The sequence below is a fragment of the Protopterus annectens genome, chromosome 8.part0 (genome assembly GCF_019279795.1).
Source record: "Protopterus annectens isolate FY-2018-M chromosome 8.part0, PAN1.0, whole genome shotgun sequence".
Lineage (NCBI taxonomy): Eukaryota > Metazoa > Chordata > Ceratodontiformes > Protopteridae > Protopterus > Protopterus annectens.
In genome coordinates, this window is record NC_056741.1 from 314,846,103 (window position 1) to 314,872,130 (window position 26,028).

General features: G+C 37.8%; 1 protein-coding gene across 2 annotated transcripts in view; it reads right to left on the bottom strand.

Moving 5' to 3' along the window:
- TMEM79 (transmembrane protein 79) overlaps positions 1 to 26,028 on the bottom strand; it is a 345,348-nt gene that overhangs the window by 20,863 nt on the left and 298,457 nt on the right. For both annotated transcript variants that reach the window (XM_044079813.1, XM_044079812.1), the window contains exon 3: positions 5,601 to 5,814. In XM_044079813.1, the coding sequence (XP_043935748.1) occupies positions 5,601 to 5,814 (214 nt within the window). The remainder of the gene's footprint in view (positions 1 to 5,600; positions 5,815 to 26,028) is intronic.

Sequence of the window (26,028 nt, forward strand, 5' to 3'; positions counted from 1 at the left end):
TACCGACCTATGAACAAAAAGAGACAAAGGTTGTGACTATCTTTATGTTGAATATACCTTCCACACCTGTGCTTACCATTCCTGGATGACATGAACAGCAGCAAATGGCATAGCAATAAAATAAATCCCCAGTGGGGTACTTATCTGAAGCTGCAGACAATACAGAGAGAATCAGACTGCAGACAGTATGCAAGAGTCAACCTTCTGAATAGCAGCGGAAATGTTCTGAGGATGGTACATGTGGACGTCCCTTTTATAGCCGACATTGTTAGAGCCTATATGTGATGTCCCTCATACTGGCAGTGGCTGTAAGCTTCTGTATAGAGGCCGGACATCGGGTCAATAGGTGGAACACAGCCCATATGTAAAGTGTACTGCAACACTGAATAGGAGGACATCTCTCTTTTCTTGGTATTTACAATTCTGCTCTCCAGACCAGAAGCCACAACCTCTGGCTAACCAAGTCTGCAGCTGACTGTAAACTGATAGTTACTGTCAAATCTCCCTCTAAAACACAGCCCTCTCACCAAGAACTCACACTTGTGAATAACTCATGTACGGACAACGGACTCAAAGTAAAAGCACAAAACTTGTTACATCATCACATTTGGTAGATAACCCCCCTCTTCTCTGCCACAGTACAGACAATGTCCCACTACAAAATGAAAATGTAGCTGGGAACCTTGGAACTTGGGTTGATAATTTCCTCTCTTTCGATCATCATTTAACAGTAGTTAGAAAACCTCCCTACCTAGTGCACTTGATTGCCAACGGAGTATCATCTACAGCAAAGAGGCCATCATTCCATTATATCTAGCACTGAAAAGGCCAAGTATTGAGTACAACCCCCCCTCCCGGGCATACCTCACTAGATATATTAAACAACTAGAAAGACCCCAATTGTCCGTAACTAAGAAAATCACAGGCTTAAAAACCCTGAACTACTACAAGACGTATGAGGCATTGTCCATCTATTCAGTAACTATAGACTCCTGAGGGAAGAGCTATGCCTTTGCACTGTTACATACCCATTTGCCCTAGATCTCCACAAGTCTAATAGTTCCACAAATACCAGAACCAAAGACAAACATTCACCAGCAGATAAATAAAATGCGATAAAGGGAGGGAGAGCGAGATTCATTAAAAAGCATCTTCCCCACCTATGGAATAGATCACCATGGCAGGTTAAACAGTGTAATACATTATCATCTTTCAAACAAAAACTGGATGATTGGATGGGTTCACACAAATCTGCCGTGTTTGCATGGCTTAGCCCTCCTGAAGAAAGGGGGTACAGCATGGGGGTGGTACGGGCAATACATAATTTGTTGCAAGGCTCAATTACTTTGAAATTCATATGAGTGCAATTAATCCTGGCTGCAGAAGATAAACCAAAGGGCAAAATCCCAGTTCTAGGAATGGTGACTGCCTTGGTGGCCTAGTGATGTGGGTGGGCAGCTTGGATCTCTAGCTTCGTTTTGCAGAGGTCCTCAAGAACAAGGGAATACTGCCCTCACCCTTGGTAATTTTGAAACTGGCATTAAAACCAGGGGCCCACAGGGGGTCATCCAGACAATTGAATGTTTTTGGTTCAACAGGATGGTCTATCAATCAAGTTCATAACAGTTTCCAGAGGGACAACACCCATAGAACTCAGTCAAAGTAGGCACTGGGATCATGGATTGCCAAAGCATTCAACAAACCCAGTGCCCTGCCATCCACAAGGGTTGCTGGACTCTGAATGAAGGTCACTGACTTGCTCATATTCACAACGGCACTTCTCAAATGCCTTGAGATTTTTTTTTTCTAGAAGGCATTGGTAGAAGATCTGGCCAAAACCATAGGAGTCCTGAATAATGCATCCAGAGATTTGCTCTCCAAATGTATGGTCTTCTTACTGAACTTTAGGCACAAACAACAAGCAATGTTGCTCCCCATCTCCAGGCTAAATGCACACTATATATGAAAAATCCTGGTGTAAAATTTGTTTTCCACAGGTAATCCAATTATTTTACCACTGACATCTATTATCCCGGACACCCACAAAACTCCTATAACTGTAAGAATGCAGAAAAGAAATGCAATGTTTTCCTCAATGGGGTACTTATCTACCTACTCTGGAAGACAGGCCAAACTGACACATGACTTGAAGAGATATGTATTGATGCGCTCATAAAATGTGGAGATGAAGAACTAAAGATGGTGCAGGCAGACATCCCTTTTATACCACAGACATGCTGACGTCTACTTGGGAAGCCATCTGTGGGCCCAGTGGGGAAAAGGTGCTGTGTACTAATCTCCCTTCAATGAAAATGTTTGCAGAAAACGTAAAAGCATATGAAGACCTGTGGATATGTCTGCTCTCTTCAACTCCCCAGGAAAAAATCAAGAAATAAAAGAAAATATGTCAATATCACTTGTTTTCTCGACAAGTGAAGTCAAGAATGGAGGTTATAGAACATGCCAAAACATTAAAAGGTGTGATATTTCTTCAGCTACAAGTAGTACTCAATCACTGCAGATTTGACCACTGTGTTACAACACAAGTCTACATCCCCCAAATTCACTAGAGAAAGGAGGAAGGTAATCGTTTAACTTTATGTGCAAAAATGTGCAAGCCCTTTCAAATCATCCAAATAATTGTGACTTTAAAAATTACCATATTAAGAAGCAGAGCTGTAAGGTGCTGTAAGCTCCCTGCAAATGTCCATTATCTATCTTATGATCACACAGTCCTGTGCATTCCATACAAACCATTCGACATTTTGGGAAACCCCCTTAAAAGCAAATTTATGTTAATGTAATACTGGGGGAAGGGACCCTGTATGCTGGCCAGCTGCATGACAGCTCAAATTTACTTGGTTTGTTACATGGATACGCAGGCTGCGCCATGGATCCTTTCCAGGTATGACTCCAGGTCACAAGGCAGTACACAGCTAAGATAAGAATGTTCAAAATATAGAAAATAAAATCAACAAATTCCCTGTGAGGAAGATATTCACATGATCGGAATCAAAACAGTCAAAGTTTTGTATAGGAAAAAAATACAGAAATTCATAAAACTCAAAAGGAAATAATTTTATATTGAACTACACTACTAGCTGAAAAAAAACAAAACTAGGTAAAATACAAGTGACAGTTATAAACAATCTTGATACTTTCGATAAAGCAAACTGTTTCACTAAAGCCCCATATTTATCACCTGTGGAGCAGACTCTAATCAAAAGTTGAAACAGTTCATCTGTGTTGTATATGAACACAAACTACAACCTTAACACCGTTTTTGCAATATGTTTTAATCAACCCAGTAGTACCAGAAAATATGACAGGAGGAAACAGGAATAAAGAAAAAAGACGGGAGGAGAACAGGGCAAGTAGAACTTAAAAGAAGCTTAGAAGAAAGAAAGAGAAGGTAGATTTGCATAGTGAAACTCGCAGTAATAAATCCTGGCAGATAGACAGGTAGATTTTTATGTTAAATCATTGCATACTAGAATGCCAATTACTTATTACTTCTCAGCTCAAATTAATGCACATTTTCTTTATTATTACAAGTATTTTGTTGATACTTTAGCTGTACTAGTAAAATGCAGTAACACTTGATTGTCCTTTTTTAAAATATTAAACAAAATAAACTTGAAATTAAAATGCAGCAAAAAGGAGTTATCTCATGATATGACAGAGTGGCAGTAGTGTGTGTTTGTGTACAAACTTGGGAAGAAAATAGATGAAAGAATGTGGGATGCAGAATAAAAGGAGACTATATTAATAAATAAGATTCAGGATAAGGCAACTGATGGCCTTTTAACAAAGTGCTGCTATTCTTTTGTCAAGCACATTCAGTAGTAGCTGTTCTTGTTGTAAATTCTTAACTATAACTAAACAAAGCTCCATCTTTTTATAATTTCTCCAAAAAGTTTGGGTTTCTAATACCATGACAGGAATGGACACCACTCCTAAATCCGGGTACAATTCAAGTTCATGAGATTAATATTGTTTTGGTCTTTGAATGTTAGCCAAAAGTGCTCTATATCTGCATTGATTGTACCCAGAACTGCCTCCTCCTGCAGTTCAAATGGAGTTAAAACGTTAGATAGCATATTTAAGTACACTTGTAAATTATTTGTTTTATTAATCTCGTTGCTACTATTACTAATGGAACTGGATATCTTTATTCCACAATGCTCTCGTTTCTGCTTAAAATTCCTGGTACTTTAAAACTGTGCGTCTCTCAGTATGTAAAAAACTATAATTGGGCGTAGATTTCAGTGATTAATGCTACTTTTGTCTTTTAATTCTTAGACTACTATTATCTAGTTTTTACATCTATTTTTGACCTGTCTGTACTGTGTGAACCCATGTGATACAAACTTCATCAACATTAATAATGCTGTGTGGTTCATATTTCCAATTCTTAGCTTGTTCTGGGTGGCAGAAAATATGTGATATTTGTCAGTTTGCTGCACTAAGCTAACTGCTTAGAAGAGCCCTCTAACTAGTCATGCCTGCTCTTTGTGATACAGGTGAGTTTGAGGGAAGAGTAAGAAGGTGGTCAGAGTTTGTCAATACAGCCTAAAGATTGAGGCTCACACAGAGAGTTAATACTTGTTTAAACGCAGTTTCATTCCACGTTTTGATTCTGTGGAATAAAGTGGTATAACATTTTGTAATGAATGCATATTATCAATGCTGATAAACTTTTCTTTTAAAGGTCGTAAACAATTCACTCCAACCATGTACAGCACCTCTTCCAAGTTCTTAATCAAGAAAACATCAAATGCTTGAAAGTAAGGAGATGCACTGTAGCTTCTCATAAACGTACTATAAAGTACAGAAACTACAACATTTGGTTCATATCTGTAGGACATACAGTCTCTGTAAGTTTTCAAACTAAAATATCATTTCACCGAGTTCCTTAACAAATACATTCATATATACGCTAAAACTCCATACACCAACAAAGTCACAGCTGTACCTCAATGACATGCCGGTACACCACTGGTACACCACTACCAAATACCAGCCAGATATTTGCACTTCAAGAACAAAGGAGGCAATATATCTTTAAAGTAACAGAGCATTAAAATATCTCTGCATGAAGGGGAATTTATGTTTGTGAAGGAACAGTAATGTTTTTGTCACTAAACTACTTCTCTTTACCAACTCTGCATTGCATCATGTGATTTATGAGCAGCAAATCAAATTTACCCGGATACTACCCAAAAATGGTCACGTCTGACTACTACCACAGAGAATGGTGCAATACATAATTACCATATGCAAGTCAGTCACTTATTTTTTTCAGAATTGTAAATCGCATAAATGGCCAGTGTCATTTTAATCAAACATATTTCTATACATACGCAATATTGCATCATCTACCAGTTCTTTATGCAAAGTATGCAATGGATGCACAAGTTACTTTTGTGCATATTTACAGCCTTGAAGGACTGGTTGCTCAGCCCTAAGAATAACGGTTTCTCTCACTTGCATGTGCACACACTTACTTCAGAATGAGTGCCATTTTTGTAATTACTGACAAGAATTTACTAAGACTGTATAAAAGGTGAAGCATATTACTATGATGACTAAGAATTTACCGTGACAGAGCAAAAAGCCCAGTAAGGAGTGGCAGAACCTTCAGCAGTTCCTGTGGCAGGAAGGTGGACAAGACTGCTAAATTGAAAAAATACAACACAAAATGTTGAACAGAGTCTGCCACATAAAGTCGATGGAGCTCTACCTCCCGTTTCAATTCGGCAAATGGATCAATAGAAGAAGAACAGACACGAGATATTCCATAGACAATTATACCTGAAAGAAAGAGGAAAAAGTGTCAGTCTCTCCAAGTGAAGGCAACAAAGTTTTCTGGATACAGAAAAAAAAAAGACACTTGTTACAAACATAAGAGACATACAATTAAGCCTTTAAGATATACCAATTTCCCTACCCCAAGTTCTAAAAGGTATTAATCACTTTAGTGATACAGCACTCATTTTACACATGTAAGATCTGGAAAATACCAACTAAAATTCTTGCGTGACCCCTTATGTTTCTTTAAGTGACTTACCAAACATATTCAAGTCCTAAGAACCTGTCGCTATAGCAGGTGCATGACAACACTGTGAGGACTGCAAATGCAAGACTCTGAGAAACAAGACTGTAATGCGAATAGGAGGAATATATAATAAGTCACAGGTCAAAATATCTGAGGTGCAGCAATCTCAGAGTAACTATATATAATTAGAATGGGTATGGCATCACAGCCTACATGCTGGAGGGAAGGGTACAGGGCTCACATTTTTCAAAGGTGTGAAACATTCTGGGTTTTGCTGCACTTATGTTGCACACAGGAAATGTAAAAAAAAGAATACACAATCACGTATATACTATAAGAAAAAATGGCAACACTAATGCACTTTCTAGACATGTTACAAAATATGGGGATAGTCATGAATTTAGATTTGCTATACTTGAACAGTTAAAGGCGAGATACAGAGGAGGCAATACTAAAGCCATCTTGGGAGAAAGGGAAGTGAGATGGCAAATATTAACAGATGCCTGAACTACACCAGGACTAAATGACTATATAACAATCAAACCAATGTTGCAGCAATACACCTGATGAATAATGATATTTTATCACAGTTTAAATTCTCTAAGTAACCAATAGATATATTACAAATAAGGTGACATGGAGTAAAAAGTATAACGGTGTTTATTAGAGATGTCTGTTTTTACATTGTAATAACATTTAGCTTTGATTTATTATTTTTAAAATACTTAAGTATTTTAAGTACTTTTGCATATTATGCAGTATATATATATATTATATATATATATATATATATATATATATATGTGTATTATATAAACAGCAAGCATAGATGGTCAAATGCAAGTTTATAGAATTTTTACACTAGTAATATGTATTTGAAATATAACAAACGAACAAAGTATAAATATTACAACAATGCTTTTTTAGAATTAGCATGTTTAGGAATAGCTAGTATTATTGGTTGTGAAAGGTTTACTTGTAAAGTCATTGTTTTAGGAATAACATTAGGGTTTTTAAATTGTTTTTAAATATAGTGTATGTCTTTTTAAAGGAAAGATTTTTTAACAGAACAACCTTGGCCAATTTGGTGCCAAAAAGTGTATAAATAGAGTTAATTCATCAGTCAAGATTATTCTGAAGTAGTCCACATTGTAGTGGATGAAAGCGCTTAATCGAATGTGTTAATGAAGTTTTGCAACTTATGTTTTACTTTTCATTAAACTGGCAGTATTATTGTTTGCTGGACTTGTGCTTTCTACTAGCGTATCCGGACAATAGCGATTCTTGGTCGTTTCAACGCTATTATTTGGATTTTTAATACTCAGACTTCTAAATCTCATTTTACATACTGCATAGTTAAATTTTGTTTTTTTCTCTCCAAATTGTTATTCTCAGAGTATACGATGACCATCTATACATCTTCTTGCAAGCTGCCCTAAATCATCCCACCTCCCTCTTCAGCACCACTATTATACCCTGCTTTCTGTATGATATACTTCCTAACTACATATCCAAAATATAGTGGATATAAAAAAAGTGTATACACCCCTGTTAAAATGCCAGGTTTTTGTGATATATAAAAAATGAGACCACAATAAATCATTTCTAAACTTTTCCCACCTTTAATGTGACCTAACAATTCAATTGAAAAGCAAACAAATCTGTTAGGGGGAAATATAAAAAATGCACAATAAGCTGGTTGCATAAGTGTGCACACCCTTAAACTGATACTTTGTTGAAGCATCTTTTCATTTAATTACAGCAGTCTTCTTGGGTAAGAGTCTATCAGCATGGCACATCTGGACTTGGCAATATTTGCCCACTCTTCCTTGCAACAGCACTCCAACTCTGTCAGACTGCGAGGGCATCTCTTGTGCACAGCCCTCTTCAGGTCACCCCACAGATTTTCTATTGGATTTAGGTATGGGCTCTGTCTGGGCCATTACAACACTTTAATTTTCTTCTGGTGAAGACATTCTTTTGTTGATTTGGATGTATGCTTGAAGTCAATGCCGTGTTGAAAGGTGAAATTCCTCTTCATCTTCAGCTTTCTAGCATACTCCTGAAGGTTTTGGGCTAAAAGTGACTGGTATTTGGAACTGTTCATAATTCCCTCCACCTTGACTAAAGCCCCAGTTCCAGCTGAAGAAAAGCAACCCCAAAGCATGACACTGCCACCACCATGCTTCACTGTGGGGATGGTGTTCTTTTGGTGATGCAAAGTGTCATTTTTGCGCCAAACGTACCTTTTGGAATTGTGGCCAAAAAGTTCAGCCTTGGTCTCAGACCACAACACATTTTCCCACATGCTTTTGGGAGTCTTGATGTATTGTGTTGCAAATTTTAGCCAGGCCTGGATGTTTTTGTGTGTAAGAAAAGGCTTCAGTCTTGCAACCCTAACCCACAGTCCAGACATATGGAGAATATGGGAGATTGTCACATGTAGTACACAACCAGTACTTGCCAGAAATTCCTGCAGCTCCTTCAGTGTTGCTGTACGTCTCTTGGCAGACTCCCCGACCAGTTTTCATCTTGTCTTTTCATCAATTTTGGAGGGAAATCAAGTTCTTTGCAACATCACTGTTGCCCCATATTTTCTCCACTTTTTGATGACTGTCTTCAGTGTTCCATGGTATATCCAATACTATGGAAATTTTTTGTACCCTTCTCCTGACTGATACCTTTCAACAATGAGATCCCTTTGATACTTTGTAAGCTCTTTGCGAGCCATGGCTTTTGCTGTAGCAAGCAACTGAGTAAACGTCAGGAAAATCCTACTAGCACAGCTGAACCTTATTTGGGGTTAATCAGAGTTTCTTTAACTGATGGCAGGTGTGTACCAAGAAGACTGAATGCTGTAATTAAATCCAAAGGTGCTTCAACAAAGTATTAGTTTAAGGGTGTGCACACTTATGCAACCAGCTTATTGTACGTTGTTTATTTTTTATATTTTTTCCCCCTAACAGATTTGTTTTTCAATTGAATTGTACAGGTTATAAGTCATATTAAAGGTGGGAAAAGTTTTGAAATGATTTATTGTGGTCTCATTTTTTTTTACATCACAAAAACCTAGCATTTTAACAAGGGTGTGTTCACTTTTTTTATATCCACTGTACAGCTCCCTTTCACTATCAATAATACTGTCTTCTGTCCTTAATTTTGATCATATTTCCTATTTCATTCACTGTCATCTCTTCGAGTCTATAGTCCTTTATATATGTCACCTCCTTTGCTACCTCAATGACTATTTCACAACCCCACCGTACCCACATTTCTCGTCCTCATAAAAACTCTACTTGCCATTTACGATTTCACATTATTTAAATTGTCTGTCATTCCTCTACAAAGTAGTGTAAATGCTAGGTGTCCTTCTGCAGTACTTCATGTAAAGGTTGTGTGAATCTAAACTCATCATTTACTTAATCTTTTAATAACCACCAAAGTCCACAACCACTTCACCATGCAGTACTCCCTGAGATGATTACCATCATTCTGTTTCTTGTCATGTAGCTATTACTATTATATTTAACCTGCAATTCTTGTCAATCATGTTTATACTAGCTCAAGTAACTATTATGAATTAAAACTTCCAACACATCTTAAGGCTTTTCTATATTTTAAACACAACATTGTTCATTTTGGAAACTTGTCCTATCATGCACACACAAACTTTCACAGAGCAGAACACACTGAATCTGAAACATAAAGATGTTGTGCACTATTCTGTATACTGTTACTATACTGGCACATTTTTCAAGTTTTCTGATATCAGTGTACTTTAAGTACATATCAAAAGCCATCACTCAAATTCTTGCATAACCTTCAGCAAGTTTATTTATTTACCACCTTGCTTTGAACTAGAACCAAAAATTATTCATGGTGCTGGCTCACAAGGTATTCAAACAGACAACACCACCGTCTGCAACACTGGACACTGCAACACTAGAGTTGAAGACAAATGCACTGGGGACTGTGCATAAAAAAGATATCGGATAAGACAGTTTTGATGTTTAAATATTCAAGTACAGCTTAATAGTATACCAGTTGTGCCATGTTTCATAACAGAAGCTTGGGTCAGAAAATAACTTCTGAAAATGCTGGCTGTTCAGAAAAATCGGTTGTAGGAATCCAACAATACTGCCAAAGGCATCACCGCAATGCCACTTGGAAATACGTAAGTGGCAATGCAGGGTCAGTGTCAGAAGGAATTACAGTCACTCACCTGTTTGCATTAACATACTACCAACATAAGCCTAAACAGACTCTGTGCATAACTATCATAGAAACAAATAAATAAATCAAAAGCAGTCAGTTTCTCATTGCTGATATAACATTACAATATCTAAGCTGAAGTACCACATATATCCATCACAGCACCTGTTGAGGTAGCAAACTCCAGTACAATCTGAACCCTTAAATGACAAAAAAGAAGACAGTCCAGCCATAGATACTTGACAGAGTCAGCTGAGCACATTTTTCATAAACCTCTCTCAGACTCATTACTGCTTGCAGACCAAGAACATATATACAACTACCGAAAGTGATACTTGCAGCAGAGCTTGAAAAAAATCATCTAAAATCTGAACAGCTGTCCATCTCAGATGATCATGCACACTTTCCAGCAGCTCTGGGCTCAACACCCACACGTCAAGTCCCAATATCACACAAAGTTCATAATTATATTGTCCTCCTACAATTAAGCAATTAGCACAGAAACTGATAGAAGATTACGGGTGCTCCCCATAAGGGTGTAATGTAGCCTGTGAAACACAATACCATGTGCTTGGGCAGACAACTTGACCTAATTTTGGGGAGATACAGGTTATTTAAATCTGGCACTTACACCAAAAACTATTTGGTTAAGCTCCAACTGTAATATCACTTCAGGAAAAAAAAACAAAAAAAAAAAAAACTAATTTTGTCTTCTTTTTTGTGTGTGTGTGTGTGTGTGTGTGTGTGTGTGTGTGTGCGTGTGTGTGTGTGTGTGTGTGTGTGTGTGTGTGTGTGTGTGTGTGTGTGTGTGTGTGTGTGTGTGTGTAGAAAGCCCCCCACCAATCAAGATGGGTTATAAGCAATCATTCATACCTCATCCTACGTCTTCATTGTATTATATTTATAAAACTTATTTGCTTTCAAGAGCAAAGGTTAAAAGGAATCACGTACATAGTCCTGTTTTAGAGAAGGAGAAAACAAATGCAATGACAGACAATGCAGCAGGTATGGGTGACAGTGTTTTGATTACCACGTCTAGAAAGGATAATTGTGGTTGGCTGCCTTGCTTAACACCTGCTATATACATGTATGGCAATAAAGCATTTTAGCATTTTTTTTTTATTCTAAACTACACAAGATGAGTGCTTATCTCTGATGCTCAAAAGCCTTGAGTTTTTTTTTTTTGGTTACTCTCCTAATCCAGAATTTTAGTATGTTCACTCCTCACTGTTGTACACTTTCCTGAGTTATACAACAGCCATAACAATGTGATACTTCATTTTATTTCCTACATTGTTTTATCACTGTTAATTTGCCATACTGTTACTTCAGTTAGGTTGACTTATTGCTTTGTCCATTTGGTTATTTCAGCTACCTAATGAACTGACATGTTTTTGCATCTTAACTACCTATTTTGTTTGCACTTCAGCCATTAACTACCAAGAAAACTACTTTCAAGATTGGCAATTGATGCAGTGTTCTCTTGGGTTTTTTTTTTTTTAAGGATACCTCATCATTCTGATAATGCATTTGGCCTTTCTAAATGAGGACAGTTCTCTTTGCATCTTTGATGTGGTTACGCTTCTTTGCTGTCACAGCTTTCTCCATGTGATTTTTATGCAAGTCTACAGCAGCACTGGGTTTCTAGGAGTGCTAATGCCTAGATGATCTGGTGATGAATGTCAAAATCATCCTTTTGGAAGACTGCCTCGATTATCTCTTATGCATTTCTCCTGGCCTACATTTTTAAAGCAATTCGGGATCATTTTTTTTTTGTAAGATTTATTTTTTTAATTTTCTCTCTCTTTTTTAGACCAGACATTACCAATGTGTGGATTCTGATTCTAAGTTTGGAACATACTGCTGTTGATGTGCTTGTGGTCTCTAGCCTTGCACTTCACCTATTTAATCTATTTCTCTCATTTTTTTTTTTATGGATATGTTTCGTATTCTGGCACTGAACACCAACCCAGTCATGTTTCTGGATATAACAAAATTTGATTAATAACTTTTTATTGTGGCAGTGTACTTGCATACTATCCTCAGTTTTCAATCTTTTTCTAGGACAGGACTATGACCTCTGATTTAGAAGTGCCGGTTCTCATCCCATCAGCTACATATACAGCAGCTAGCTATTTCAGTGATCTCCAGCAAACAAAAAGATGCAACCCTTGCATCCCCAAGCTGGATATGCTCCAAACTTCAGTTGTACCTTGATATCTTGTCCATGAATATCATAAACAGGTGAGGAGACAAGGCATGCCACTGGCAGAGTCTTACACTTTTCCTACATGTATTCAAAGTAACATCTACAGTGTGGGCACTACTCTTACTTCACAATTACAGGGAACAAACACCATACAACAGAGCTCTGGAACCCCAGAATGTAACAGGATCTCTTAAAGGATAGTCCATACTGCTCAGTTGTACACCTTCGGCAAGTCCACACAAAAAAAAAAAAAAAAAAAAAAACATGTAGACAGGACTGGCAAATTCCTGTGGCTCCTGCAACATCCACACAAAGATAGAGAGTTGATCCAGTGCTTTATAGCCAGGATGGAAATTGTTTTGTTCCTCCTGAATCAGAGGCTCAACAACTGGATGAACTCTCCTTCCCAGAACCCTTGTGTTGGCTTTCCCAGGGAGGGTGAGGTATGTGATCTCTCAATAACTGGAGCACATCCTCCTGTTCCCCTTTTTTGAAAATGGGAACACCCCTGCAGTTTGCCAAATCAGAGGTACTCTACCCTGGTCTTCTACACAACATTAAAAAGATTGGTTAACCACAACACCCACAACAATACCCAGCGCCTTCAGCATTTATGACCAGACTCTAGTCTCCTCTGCTGCTGTGCGCCACTGTTCAACTCACTGCAATGGCCTCATCTACAGAGGTGGATCTATTCTCACCAGCTGAGTCTGGCATGGTCTTCTCAGTTAGGACATGATGTTCAGATACAGGATTTTCTCAGATTGTTCCTTCCCCTTCTAATAATATCCCCAGTTAAGGTCAGCATTTTGCCCACGTGCTGAGAATAGCCTGGGAAAATTCCCACACACACTTAAGTCACCAGATGGATTGCCAGAATATCTCTGAGACCATCCAAAAGTCCTGTTCCATGGCCTCAACAAATTCCTCCCATATCACAGCCTTCACTTACGACTGCCACAGTTGCTGTCTTTCAAGGCCTATTGATACTTACTGGTTAAATCTTGACCCCCCCCCATTATTACTGCAAGGAAAGTTTCTTTTTTAACTTGATAATTTTCCCTCAATATCAGCGTCCATCAGTAGGTCTTAGAGTTAACCACCATGACAGGTTCTGACCACTTAACTGGCACAGATTCCTGCCACTGTTTCAACTATTGAGGCCTTGAATGGGATCCATTCAGACTCCATGTTCCCAATCTCCTCCAGCATATGGGAGAAACTCTGTCAGGGGTGGGAGCAGAAAGTACAGTTGTGTACACTTACCATAAATGCAGATGTTCAAGTGTATTCACTGTTGCAGTCATCACATTTGGGTTATCTGCTTGCAGTAGCCCTCAGTCAGTCTGATTATCAAAGTCTTGGGTCCTGCGTCGGTTGCTGTCTCATCTTCCATGACATCAGGTAGTCAGGGTATAAAGACCTGATACCAAGTGAACTTAAAAGCAGCCTTGTATTTGGACATGATGTCCATTATAGACAGCCCATAAACAGTACAGAAATCGAATGACCATTCACCGCTCAGGTTTTGATCAGGAAGCCCTTCCTTCCAATCATACTCAACAGTAAGATGGCATTAAAAAGTCCCAAGAGCCAGATTCCACTGTCAGGATCAATGCCATCTTAAGCTGTCCCACTCCTGTCTGTTGCTTGCCCAGCATCAAATCAGATATCCCACCCTTTGACTTGCAGGTGGTAAGCCCACATAGCAATTCCAAGAATCTTACTCAGCCTGATCCCAACCAGGCTAAGTGGGTCACCCAGCGATAGGTTGCTCACCAGCAAACACCATCCCCAGGAATGGTATGGCTGCAGAGGTGAATCCCAATATTCCTTTTCCAAGTAAAGTTTCCTGATTCTTTTAAGTGAATCATATTTGACGTCCATTTTGAAATATTTATTTATTTCATTTTTATTTTACATTTGTTTACCGGGATGGTCCGACTGGGACAGTGCCCATTTTCAATGGATGCCCGGGGAGATAAGCTCCAGCCGAAGCTTAAACCAAAATCATAACATCAAGTAATAGATATTATAGACAAAAAAATGAGTGTTAAAACATTTACAGGATAAAAATGTAAAAACAAAAATATATACATAGTATCAAATAGAACAAGTCTTTAAACACTCGAATATAGACAAATATATGGTTGAACTTGTATATATGGAAGAACATAACCATTAGTTAGGAAATTAAGTAGGGAGAATCACTTAGGCAGAGTAGTGCACAGTTAGTAATGCTTCCATGGCGAGAGTTGCAGCTAGGAATGTAACTACTTATAGAGAAGTAGTGTTATCAGAAGGGATATGTTAACAGAGTTAGTAAGTACAGCCAAATTGTATAAGCAATGCTAAGTTAATAATTAACCTGGAGTGTTGCATGTGCAAAGCCAGGATTCAAATAAGTGTGTTTTGAGAGATATTTTGAAATGATTAAGATTGCTTATGGATCTAATACTATGCGGAAGGGTATTCCAATTTTTAGCAACAAAGTTAGAGTAAAGAGAGACGTCTGCTGTACTGGACATTTTGGTTACTTGGAGTAAGTCTTTGTTAGATGATCGAAGACTACGAATGTTAGAATAAGGTTGTAGAAGATTTTTTAAGGAAGCTACATTGTCAGGATTGTGAATTATTTTGTGAGCCATTATTAACTGCCATTATTAAATATGGAATGCAGTTTGTCCATCTTGCCAATCTGCCAAGAGTGGCTCCTTCAGGAGAAATAAATTTCAGACAGCATAGCTCCAAGAATCAGAGGCACACAAAAAGGAAAACAGTAGTCTTCTATTTAGAAAACGCATATTTATCTGAATGCTTAAAAAAGGAAATTGTTCCAAAAGGTTTGCGTATCTGTAAATATCCAAACAATGTTATCAGTGGTTCTATTTTTCATAAAAACTTGCTTAAGGTTTTTAATCAGTGTGGTTTAGATGTTATTAAACTAATAATGGAAGAGAATGAAAGAAATATTAAGAGCCTGATTAAGGACATTGATGAATTGGATGATGCTATTAAAAATGACCTAATATTTAGTATTAAGGAAGAGAAGCAACAATATTATAATATTAGGCATGAAATTGATGAAAAATGTAATGTGGTTATGCAACGTAAAATAGGAAAATTACACAGGGACATCAATGAATATGAAAATGGGACTAACTATCCAGAACCTAATTTGTCTAAAAAGAATGTGAATAATTTTGCTAATAATAGGAAATGGAACAAACCCATTTATAGTCACTCAGATTTTCAGGATAATTTTACCTATGACCAAGAGTTTCCTCCCTTAGTAAGGGAAACAGAAGAAGTATACAAGCCTCATAATTATAAGGAAAATTTTTACAGGAGGGGGGGGAGAAGGGGGAGGGGGAGGTACTGATTAACACCCTCTCTTCAAACAGCTTGATTTTTGATAGAAATGAAGTAAGTGATATTAATGTTGTAAATAAGGTTATTCATACATATAAGGATTTTTCAATTTATAATTATGGTAATTTTGAGGTTAAGGTTAACCATTTTAAATTACTTAGTAAAGGTTTTAAATTTATTCCTAGTTCAAAGGGTGACACCGCCACCACAATTCTGGACACCAAGTTGTTTATGCGAAGAATAAATTTGAGTGTCTTGGCAAGTAGTAATGGTTATATTAGTGACAATAGAGCTACTAAATTGAAAAAGAAATCTACTTTTAATCCACCTTTGTTACCTCAGTTACGAAATTTTGAAAGAATTTTGGAAGAAGGTATTAGATTTGAACATAAAAATCATAATGGGAAAATTTGCGATAATAACTTAAATAAAGATGAAAAAGAAGCATTAATAGAATTAATTAATGAGGACACGATCAGAGTGATGAAACCTGATAAGGGGGGGGGGTGTCGTCATCATGGACAATATAATTTATGAGGGAAAGATGAACATGATATTAAGAGATGAAACTAAATATTCAGTAGTCTCTAGAAATGAGGTAAATGTGGCATATTTTCGAATAGACAACATGCTGAATGATTTTGTGCTAGAAAAAGTGTTGAAACCTGAATTATACAGGTTTCTAACAGTTACAAAACCTAAGATGGCCACTATGTTCGGAATCCCGAAAGTCCATAAAAATGTGATGGACCCACCCTTAAGACCCATAGTTACAGCAGGAGGGTCCAAAACAGAACCCCTAGCAAAATATATAGATATCACAACTAAACATATTTGGACAAGTAATAGAGTGATACTGAAAGACTCATGGGATTTTTTAAAACAACTAACACCTGAATGTTATAACACCGACCTAATATTTATAACTATAGATATAGTGGATCTTTTCTCCTGCATACCACATATTAGTGGAATGAAGTGGTTTGAGGAATGTGTATTCTTGGACAAAACTATGACACAAGAAGACAAGATTTTATCAGTGGCACTCATGGACACCGTCCTAAAATATAATTTTTTGTTATTTGATGGAGAATATTTTCAACAGAGGACTGGGGTGTCCATGGGTGCAGCATGTGCACCAACATTTGCTAATATAGTCTTGTCCAAATGGGAAGAAAAATACATATTAAAATCAGAGTTTAGGAAGGAATGGATCTTGTACAAAAGATTCCTAGATGATATAGTTATTTTTTGGATAGGGGGGTATGAAAGATTTAATGAATTTCTAGAATATATTGGGAAAACCACTAACTTCCTTAAATTTACATATAATATGAATCATGAGGTTCTACAATATTTAGACATTGAATTGGTTAAAAATAACATGTCGAAGTCTTTTTCATCCAGGGTATATAGGAAAAAAACTTACGTTAATTCCTATTTACATTATGAAAGTGCGCATCCCCTACACTGCAAGCGTAATATAGTTAAAGGGCAGTTTGTTAGGGGATCAAGGATGACTACCCTGGATGAAGACTTTTTGGTTGAATGTAACACTCTGCAAAAAATGTTTATAGAAAGGGGATACCCAGAGAAATTTGTAAATGACATTAGAAGGGAAGTGGAAATTGGTAGGGCAGACAGATTTAAACCAATCATGGGTAGAATGGACTTTAAAACAATAAGAGAAGAAAGTAAGGATAGGGTGACTGAGGATAATCAGTACCATAAAAATCTCATAATTGAGTATAACAGTCATAATATGGGAATAAGAAACATTTTAAGTAAAGAATGGGACAAATTTGCTGCTTTAACGGATATAGAAGGAATTAATTGTTTTAAACCAAAGATTATTTTCAGAAATTCAAGAAGTATAAAAAATATGTTAGAAAACAAAAAGGATATGGAGTATAGGAAGAATGATGGGGAGGGAAAGAAGGTAGGAACGTATAAATGTGGACGGTGTAATCAATGTACATATATCAGTAATAAGAGTGAGATATTTATAAATAGTAGAAATATCCTAATTAAGAGTAAAGGTAAATATAGTTGTGATACAAAAGGGGTGGTTTATTTGGCAACGTGTGATAAGTGTCCTTCATATTACGTGGGAAAAACAGAACGAGAATTAAAGAAAAGAATATATGAACACGTATATGATATGCAAAAAGGGAAAGAGACTAGTGCTTTATTTAAGCATAGCAAAGAATGTAGAGGATGCAAATTTTATTTCTTCGTGTTACAACAGGTGGAAAAGGATAGAAGAGGTGGTATTTGGGAAGAGATTTTGGAGAGTAAGGAATTGTGGTGGCAGGTGTATCTGGAGACTAGTAAAAAACCAGGGATAAATGATTATTTGAGTATATCATCCTTATTAAAAATAAGGGCTAATAAAATTTAGTAGTTTTTAATAAACATAGTAAGTGTTAGGATTTGATGTATGATTTATGTTACTTATTTATGAAATTATATTTAAGCAAAGTATAACGTATACTTGAATATTAGTTCAGTCAGTTTTTAAACTCATTTTTGTATAAAGGAAATGGTATTTATTGTGTTCATGGAATGTTATGTGCAATATTGAATCTTGACAGTAGAGGGAGATGTTTCATTATGTTTAAATATGCTAGTAAGCACAAGCACTTTATTTTATAATGGTTGTATGAATTATCGTAACTAATTTAATTTATGTATTTATGTATTGTATTTATATACATTTACAACGTTCATAGGTTTTTAATGTATTTAGACATTTTAAATGTTATGCATATGCATTTTATAGTTCATGTTTTAATTCAACGTTAATATTAATGAGGCTTGTTGGTTCATAGGTTAATTTTGAATGTGTTTGGGGGCTTTACATTGGTTGGAGGGTTATTAATTTAGTATAAATAGATTAATTAAATGGGAACACATTGTCTGATGAAGTCCAAGTGTTTGGATGAAAACGCTGGGTATTTATTCTGTGCAATTGCGTTAATGTGGATGGTTCGTGGAGCTGTTTATTAAAGACTTGAAGTGGACTCGTGGTTGCAGTTTCCTTTGGCTCGTAGCACTTGTTTGGTGTTTGTTGGTGCTTTCAAGTGCTTTCAGTTGTTTTTATTCATCTTGCCAATCTGCCAAGAGTGGCTCCTTCAGGAGAAATAAATTTCAGACAGCATAGCTCCAAGAATCAGAGGCACACAAAAAGGAAAACAGTAGTCTTCTATTTAGAGACTGGCGAGCAACTACCTCAAGTGAAGGAGAGTATTTTGGGGTTTTGCTCATCTGGGAAGGTAGAGGGGATTAGGAGTTTGACCAATGAACAGGTGCACCAGTACCAGCAATACTGTAGGTGTTGCACCACAATGTGGTGTTGAACGGGGAACCAAGTCCCTGGAAGAAGATCTCAACTTATCAGTAAATCTATTTCCCAATAATAACCTATTGTAGGTTGGAGACAGTGGCATTGACAAAAAGGCAGGAGTCAGAGCTTGACGTGGCAGAGTTGAAGATGTTAAGATTTGCACTGGGTGTGACGAGGATGGACAGGATTAGGAATAAGTATATTAGAGGGTCGGCCCAGGTTGGAAGGTTTGGAGACAAAGCCAGAGAGGCAAGATTACGTTGGTTTGGACATGTGCTGAGGAGGGATGCAGAGTATATTGGGAAAAAGATGCTAAGGATGAAGCTGCCAGGTAACAGGAAAAGAGGAAGGCCTAAGATGAGGTTTATGTATGTGGTGAGAGAGGACATGCAGGTGGTTGGTGTGACAGAGCAAGATACAGAGGACAGGAAGAAATGGAAACGGTTGATCTGCTGTGGCGACCCCTAACAGGAGCAGCCGAAAGAAGAAGAAGTAGTCATGTACCTTGGGTAATGACTGAGAGAGTCAGATCACAGACACAAGCGACAGAAAGTAAGCTGCCTCAGATTTCAGGGCTCACTCTCCAAGACAAAGTGAGGAATTTTGCAATTCAGAAGGATCCACCTAGTGAGAATGCCCCATAGGAACCCTTCTGGAAGGAGGCCCTGAGGCAAACCAAAGGCATGCAACAGAGATTACATCTCTCAGCTGACCTGGGAATGCGCAGGCATCCTGCAGGACGAGCAAGAAACTGTTTGAGGATCGAGATGCCCGATCTGCATTGCTTAGACTTACAATACTGTAACTATCATCAGCACAAATAATTTAGAAAATGGATGGATGGGTGGATAGATGAACGAAAGGACCACTTCCAACTTAAATTTAGTTCTCCTTGACCATCTCCTTTAGGAACTTGCTTGCTGAGGACTGTGTTAAACGATATTACCTGCCCTTTAGTTTAACCATACAAGTAAATATCACAGCCTAAGAAAGACATAACACTATGTTTACATTTCAACATATTCCATTAAATTTGCACTGGTCACTTGAAACACTGCAGAACTGGTTGTCTTAACAAACTAAGCTTTTCTTTTTGTTCATAGACTCTAATCCTCATTCATTTCAGTACTGATATACAACTTGTTTATACTGTATCCCAACTTAGCCAAGTCCCCTGAAACCACTAAGCCTGTAAATTTTAATATGACAACTAGATGATCAAGAAGGGCCAGAATGATGACTGGGAGGGTTCAGAGCAATAAGACCCTCTTCGCAATGCTCTGCCCTTTTTGGCCCTTCTAGATTCCTCTTCAAGAATCCCATATGTGCAGATCTAGTATCCCAAGGTGACAAAGTATTACACGATCTAGGTCAGTCTCTAGTGTAGTTCTAGAATGTGGTTCCCAAATCCCTCTTTTGCTCTTCAAGCACCATCCTGACAGGAAATATATACAGCCTTCTTTTTTTTTTTACTATAATACTTAAAGGACTAGTGTGTTTTTCATCACACGTTGATTTGAGGAACCTATTCTTGTCTGGTCCCTTACAGGGAACTGTAAAGTAACACAAGGTTCATCTGCAACAAGTCTGGAATTATCCTGAATTTGTTGACTAATGCAGACCTCATGTCCATAATGGAAACCTGACTGGATAAAAACTTATGGCCCCTGTTTAGTAGTTGCATATTCTCCATGTTTCCTGTATTAAGTATTCTAAAAGGGAAGAGATAAGATGGTGGAGGAAGCATCTAATTTAAAGCTGAAATGCAGGTGGCTTCAGATTCACACAGGGTGCACCAACACCTACAAATATGTTGTGGGAGCAGGAAAAAACTGTAGGTACTTCCTCATCCAGTTACATCAAATATCCAGTTACATGAGGATGTTCCTATAAACACTCAAACTTCTTCATTGACTAGAGGTTGAACCACGCAAACTGGTTAGACATCAAAATATTTTCAGTATTATGAAGAGATCTGGATTTGTTAAGAATGTCACTGTACCTTACAGTGCATCTCATGGGAAGGAATATAGACTCTCTGAAATAATCACATCTTTCCAAGTCAAGACATGAAATATCAAAACTAAAGCATCAAACTAAAACATTTAGTATCAAAACTAAACATATAAAAATACACACAATTACAATCATATATAAAAATATCACTAAACAGTCAATATTTTTTCATGAGGGCTGCACCTTCCTCAACTCACCAATGTAGAGATTCTGCCTTACGTGCCCAATCTCTACACACAATAACACAGAAATAACAGAAGGTTAAGGAAAATGAAAAATGTACAAAAAACACAATCTCATCTCTTCCCTCCAAGTCTTGTGACCTACAAACAAAGCACAGTCATATGTGACTGTAGACATTTCTGTATAAAAACTTCATCAATATAAAACATGAGGCCTAAAACTTAATATGATAAAATAAGACACAATAAAACAGTGTTCCCAAAGGACAAGAGATGCACCTTGGACAAGGAATTACAACTAGATGTGGATGTGGCAAATGCTGATCTCATGGTGGAAACAGACTCATTTGAACACTACCTGTGTTCACTTTCCACTTGAGCTCTTCCATATACTACTGACCAATCTTGACCTAGTGGAGATCAGGAGATTAAGTAAGGTCAGTAGTGTAGAAATTACCCCTCTTTTCCAATAGTTCTTACTACACTTCAGTGCAAGCAATCCTGAGAGGTTAGTCTCGACTTGCAATAACACTTTGACCACCAGTCCTTGATTACTTCTTACCTTGTCTTGTCCACCTTCCCTCCACACGGTTGCATGAGACACTATAAACTCGAGCTTGGTTTCCTTAGGACAGATAGGCAAAGTTTGAAATGCTGAAAGAGGAGGACCAGATTACTGGAAGTCGTGTGAGCTTTATGCTCATTCATCTAAGCTACTGTCAACTCAGGAAAACAATTCTTTAATCCTTGCTTTTGGGTTGTTTAATAATCGTACAATTTCCTCTTTTATCTCTCTTAACACATGACTCTCTAAGCACATTACTGTTACCTGGTCACTCTTTATTCTGGGGATGATGTTACAAATACCCTACAGCACAGAGTCCCCAGGTATCAGGACTTCATCCCCCCCCCCCCCATGTTTGACACATTAGCTTCTAGTAAGCCATTAAGTTCTACATCTCCTTTTGGTATACCATGCAAGTCAATTCCATGGGAACTGTTGCCACTTTTTGTTATAAGCTCACAGATAGTTATTAGGCATGCTGTCCAAGAAACCACTGAGGAACTTAGTCCAATTTTCAAGCTGCCTAAGAGTACTGTTTGGTTAAGTGGAGTGCTCACAGTCATACAGTATAAGCAAACAGAGGCTGATGTAATCAAACATGTGTGCAGTTCTTTATTTTCAGGTGCCCTAGAATTACTCAACTGACAGACCTAGTATTGTCTAATATTTTTCTGTATGTTGCATAAAACTAACCACCAGTTATGGAAAGGATGGAGGAGTTCTGCACTTCTGATTTAACTGAAAGGTGATACTTCGAACAATGTAAGAATATTAAAATTCTGATGGAGGATAGCTCTATCAAGAATATCACTGCATACAGAAAAGTGTGATAACTTTTTGTAACATTCTCCTCATCGTTTTTGGGAATTTCACTGCATTTGTTCCACGGTCCACACTGTAATGATTCTGTATATACTGTGTATAATTAACTGTGATGCCTTTTGAGTGATTTTGCATGTTTGCTACGGTTTTTAATATGTATCAAAATGCCTGGTTTCATTTTATTTGCTCCTAGGATGAGCCTGAAAATGGTCCAGAAGTATCAGAGCACTGTCCAGCTTAAGACATAGACAAATTAATCATTTGAAACAAATGAAAGTACTTGCTGAAATGATACGATAATGTAAGAGCACAAAGAATTACCAGGTACACTTGGATTATGTTGATTTAAACAAGACAAGAATAAGTTTGGCAAGCAATTGATCCGCGAGCTGAAGAACTAAGTCTCAGTCAGGAAGGTGCTCTCCAAATCCTCCACAACCAATCTTATGTGGCAGCAGACACAATTAATAATTTAAAGGTCAAAAGAAAACAAGTTGCGAGGCTATGAATGACAATCTCATAATCATGGATCACAAGATACAGAAGATTCCACCAGGGAAGGATATGATCAAGGGGAACAGCATATGATTAACCAGAAAAAACAGAAGAGCATTAGGCAAGGAAATACTTAGAGACTGAAAAACTGAGCAGATGTAAAAATAGATAACATAAATGGTGCCACCAAAGGCTGAGGAAAAGAAAAATAGATTGTTAAGCAACCTTTTCTACCACGAATGGCATAGCTGGCCAAGACCAGAAAGGTTCGTTAACCAAGTACCATTTTGTACCAGCACAGTTAAGCTATTAATAACAACCATTACCAGTATGGGAAAGAAATGATAAACAGAGAAAGAAAGAGTAAGAGGAAGGAAGCAAAACTATTTCAGTTTCCCTGCAGGTGTTCAAATATGAAAGTGAACACCACTGCAAATCACTGATTACAAACGGCACAGTTGTAATTCACCGACTGATTTTCAAAGGAAATCATTGCCACTGCTGTTTCTCTTACAACACAGGCAGTGATTCACTTTTTATAGATTTCTGTTTCCCCTGAAGTTGTTTGACCAAGATGTTGATTTACATACAAGAGGGTATGGAGGGCAAAAGCTCCATACAAGGGTGCAGAGACTTCCAAATTCAAAAAAACAATTGCTTATTTTAGGTTTCCTCAAAAAGCTTCAGCTAGTTGTGTTCATCTAGTTGTAGCTGTAACAAATACATACTCAGGGGTATGTCACAGATGTGCTCACAGACAAAAGTACAGAGTCGAAGCATATCTGGAAGGTGGAACTGTGAAGCTGTATAGCACACAGCAGAAAGGAAGCATGAAAGTAGACCTATGAAGCACATGTCTTTGCTGTGAAAACAAAGAGGTTACTTACTGTGCTGTGATTGAAGAATAAGAGAAGAGAAAAGGACTGGGGCAAGAGGGCTGGAATTTGCTTTTGCAATACATATGGTAGTATAAAACTTCACTTCTCATAAGAAAGGTACAAGCAGGAAGGGTCACTTGCTCTAAATGGCAAGTGCCACAACTCATTAGCCCAATCCTATTTAACCAGCAGACCCCACTAAACTGCATCGGCATACCAGAGCCCCAACTCTTACCCTAAAACTACCACATGGCCTATAACTCCCCTTCTGCTTGCTAACCCTAAATTCCCCCATTGCTCCCTCAAACTTCACTATCCCCTCCCTAAACCTAAAATTCCAATCCTCACCCCTAAACCTTATACTCCCCCCTGCTGCTTCTTAATCCTAAAACTGCCTCACAATAGCTGCTTGAAGCCTTAAATTACACTCCCATCCATTCCCCTCCCTTCTCCGTGACTACCACTTTAATTTGCTCAAACTCCTCTACATGCTCAGGCAAGGTGTGCCAGCTTCAGTCTCTCTGCATGACAACCACAGCTCGACCAAACATGTAGTCAACTTTCCGCATGAGCAGTAGCTTGTATGATCTACAAGATACCAAGTCCCTAGTTACCAGGCAGTGGTTTTGGAGCACCTGTGGCTCAGTCACTTGTAATAGACTCATGTAGGAATACACTTTTATGATTACTAAATCAATTGTGGGTTTAAGGACGTTGGAATCACTTTGAGGGATTCGGATGCCATTTGTTCATTGTAATCAGATATTGGTTGGTGCAGAGTGATGATGTGCAGTCTGTCTAGTTACAGAATAACGGGGCTTGGACTGAGTACAGATTAGATGACATGGAGGTAGGTGGAGAATGGGACAGGGTAAAAAAGAGCAGCAGGCAAGAGCATCAAAACAGCACCAGTCGTGATTACAGACAGTATATCAAAACTGTAACTTTTGTTCTGAGAATTAGTAGACTATAGTGCAACTCTGAACATTAGCAATTAAAGTAAAGTAACTTCATACACTGTGGACAAGTGGCTTCACTACAGCTGAAAGAAAAACTAGCAAAGGAAGCAGTCTTTCAGGAAATGGAAAAGGAGATGCTTCATTCCAGCATCTATACATTATCATCATCTTCAACCCCCCCCCCCCCCCCATTTTCTGGGTTTGAGTCAAATGTCACCATCTCTCTCCATTCAATGCCACTATCTTACCTTCTGCAACACTCCTACATGACCACTGCAGGTCTTCTCTCAAACAATTCATCCACCTCTTTGCTGGACACCCTCATTTTATTCTTGCCTTCTTCCTCTCTGTCCCAAATCTTCTTCACCAGATTGTCTTTTGCTTTTCTGCACATATACCTGAACCATCCTAATCTGATCTGTTTGAATTTTTCAGCAACTGGAGCTACTTTGGCTTCTGCTCTTATGTCCTTATTTCTTACTCTGTCTCATAATGTGCATCTACCACCTGTCTCATGCACTTTATCTTCACCACATCTAGTTTATTATACTGTTTTGCCTTTATTGCCCAGGTTTCTGTACCATACAGCAGTACTGGTCTCACCATTGTTTTGTACACCTTACTTTTCACCTTCTTTGTCATTCTTCTGTCATACACTACACCTGACACACTGTGCCTGCTGGTTGCAGCCCCTCTGATTCTAGCTTTGACCTCCTCATTCAGACTTCCCCTTCTCCTCAACCACCCCTCTCAGATACCTGAGGCTGTTAACCTGTTCCACTATTTTCCATTCTATCCCAATTCTTAGCTTCATCTGATTTCCCCAATATGCTGCCATTACCACTGTCTTTATCTGTACTCAGCTTCTCCCATGTGCCTTCAGTTTTGCATTCCATTCCCCTATCCTTTGCTAA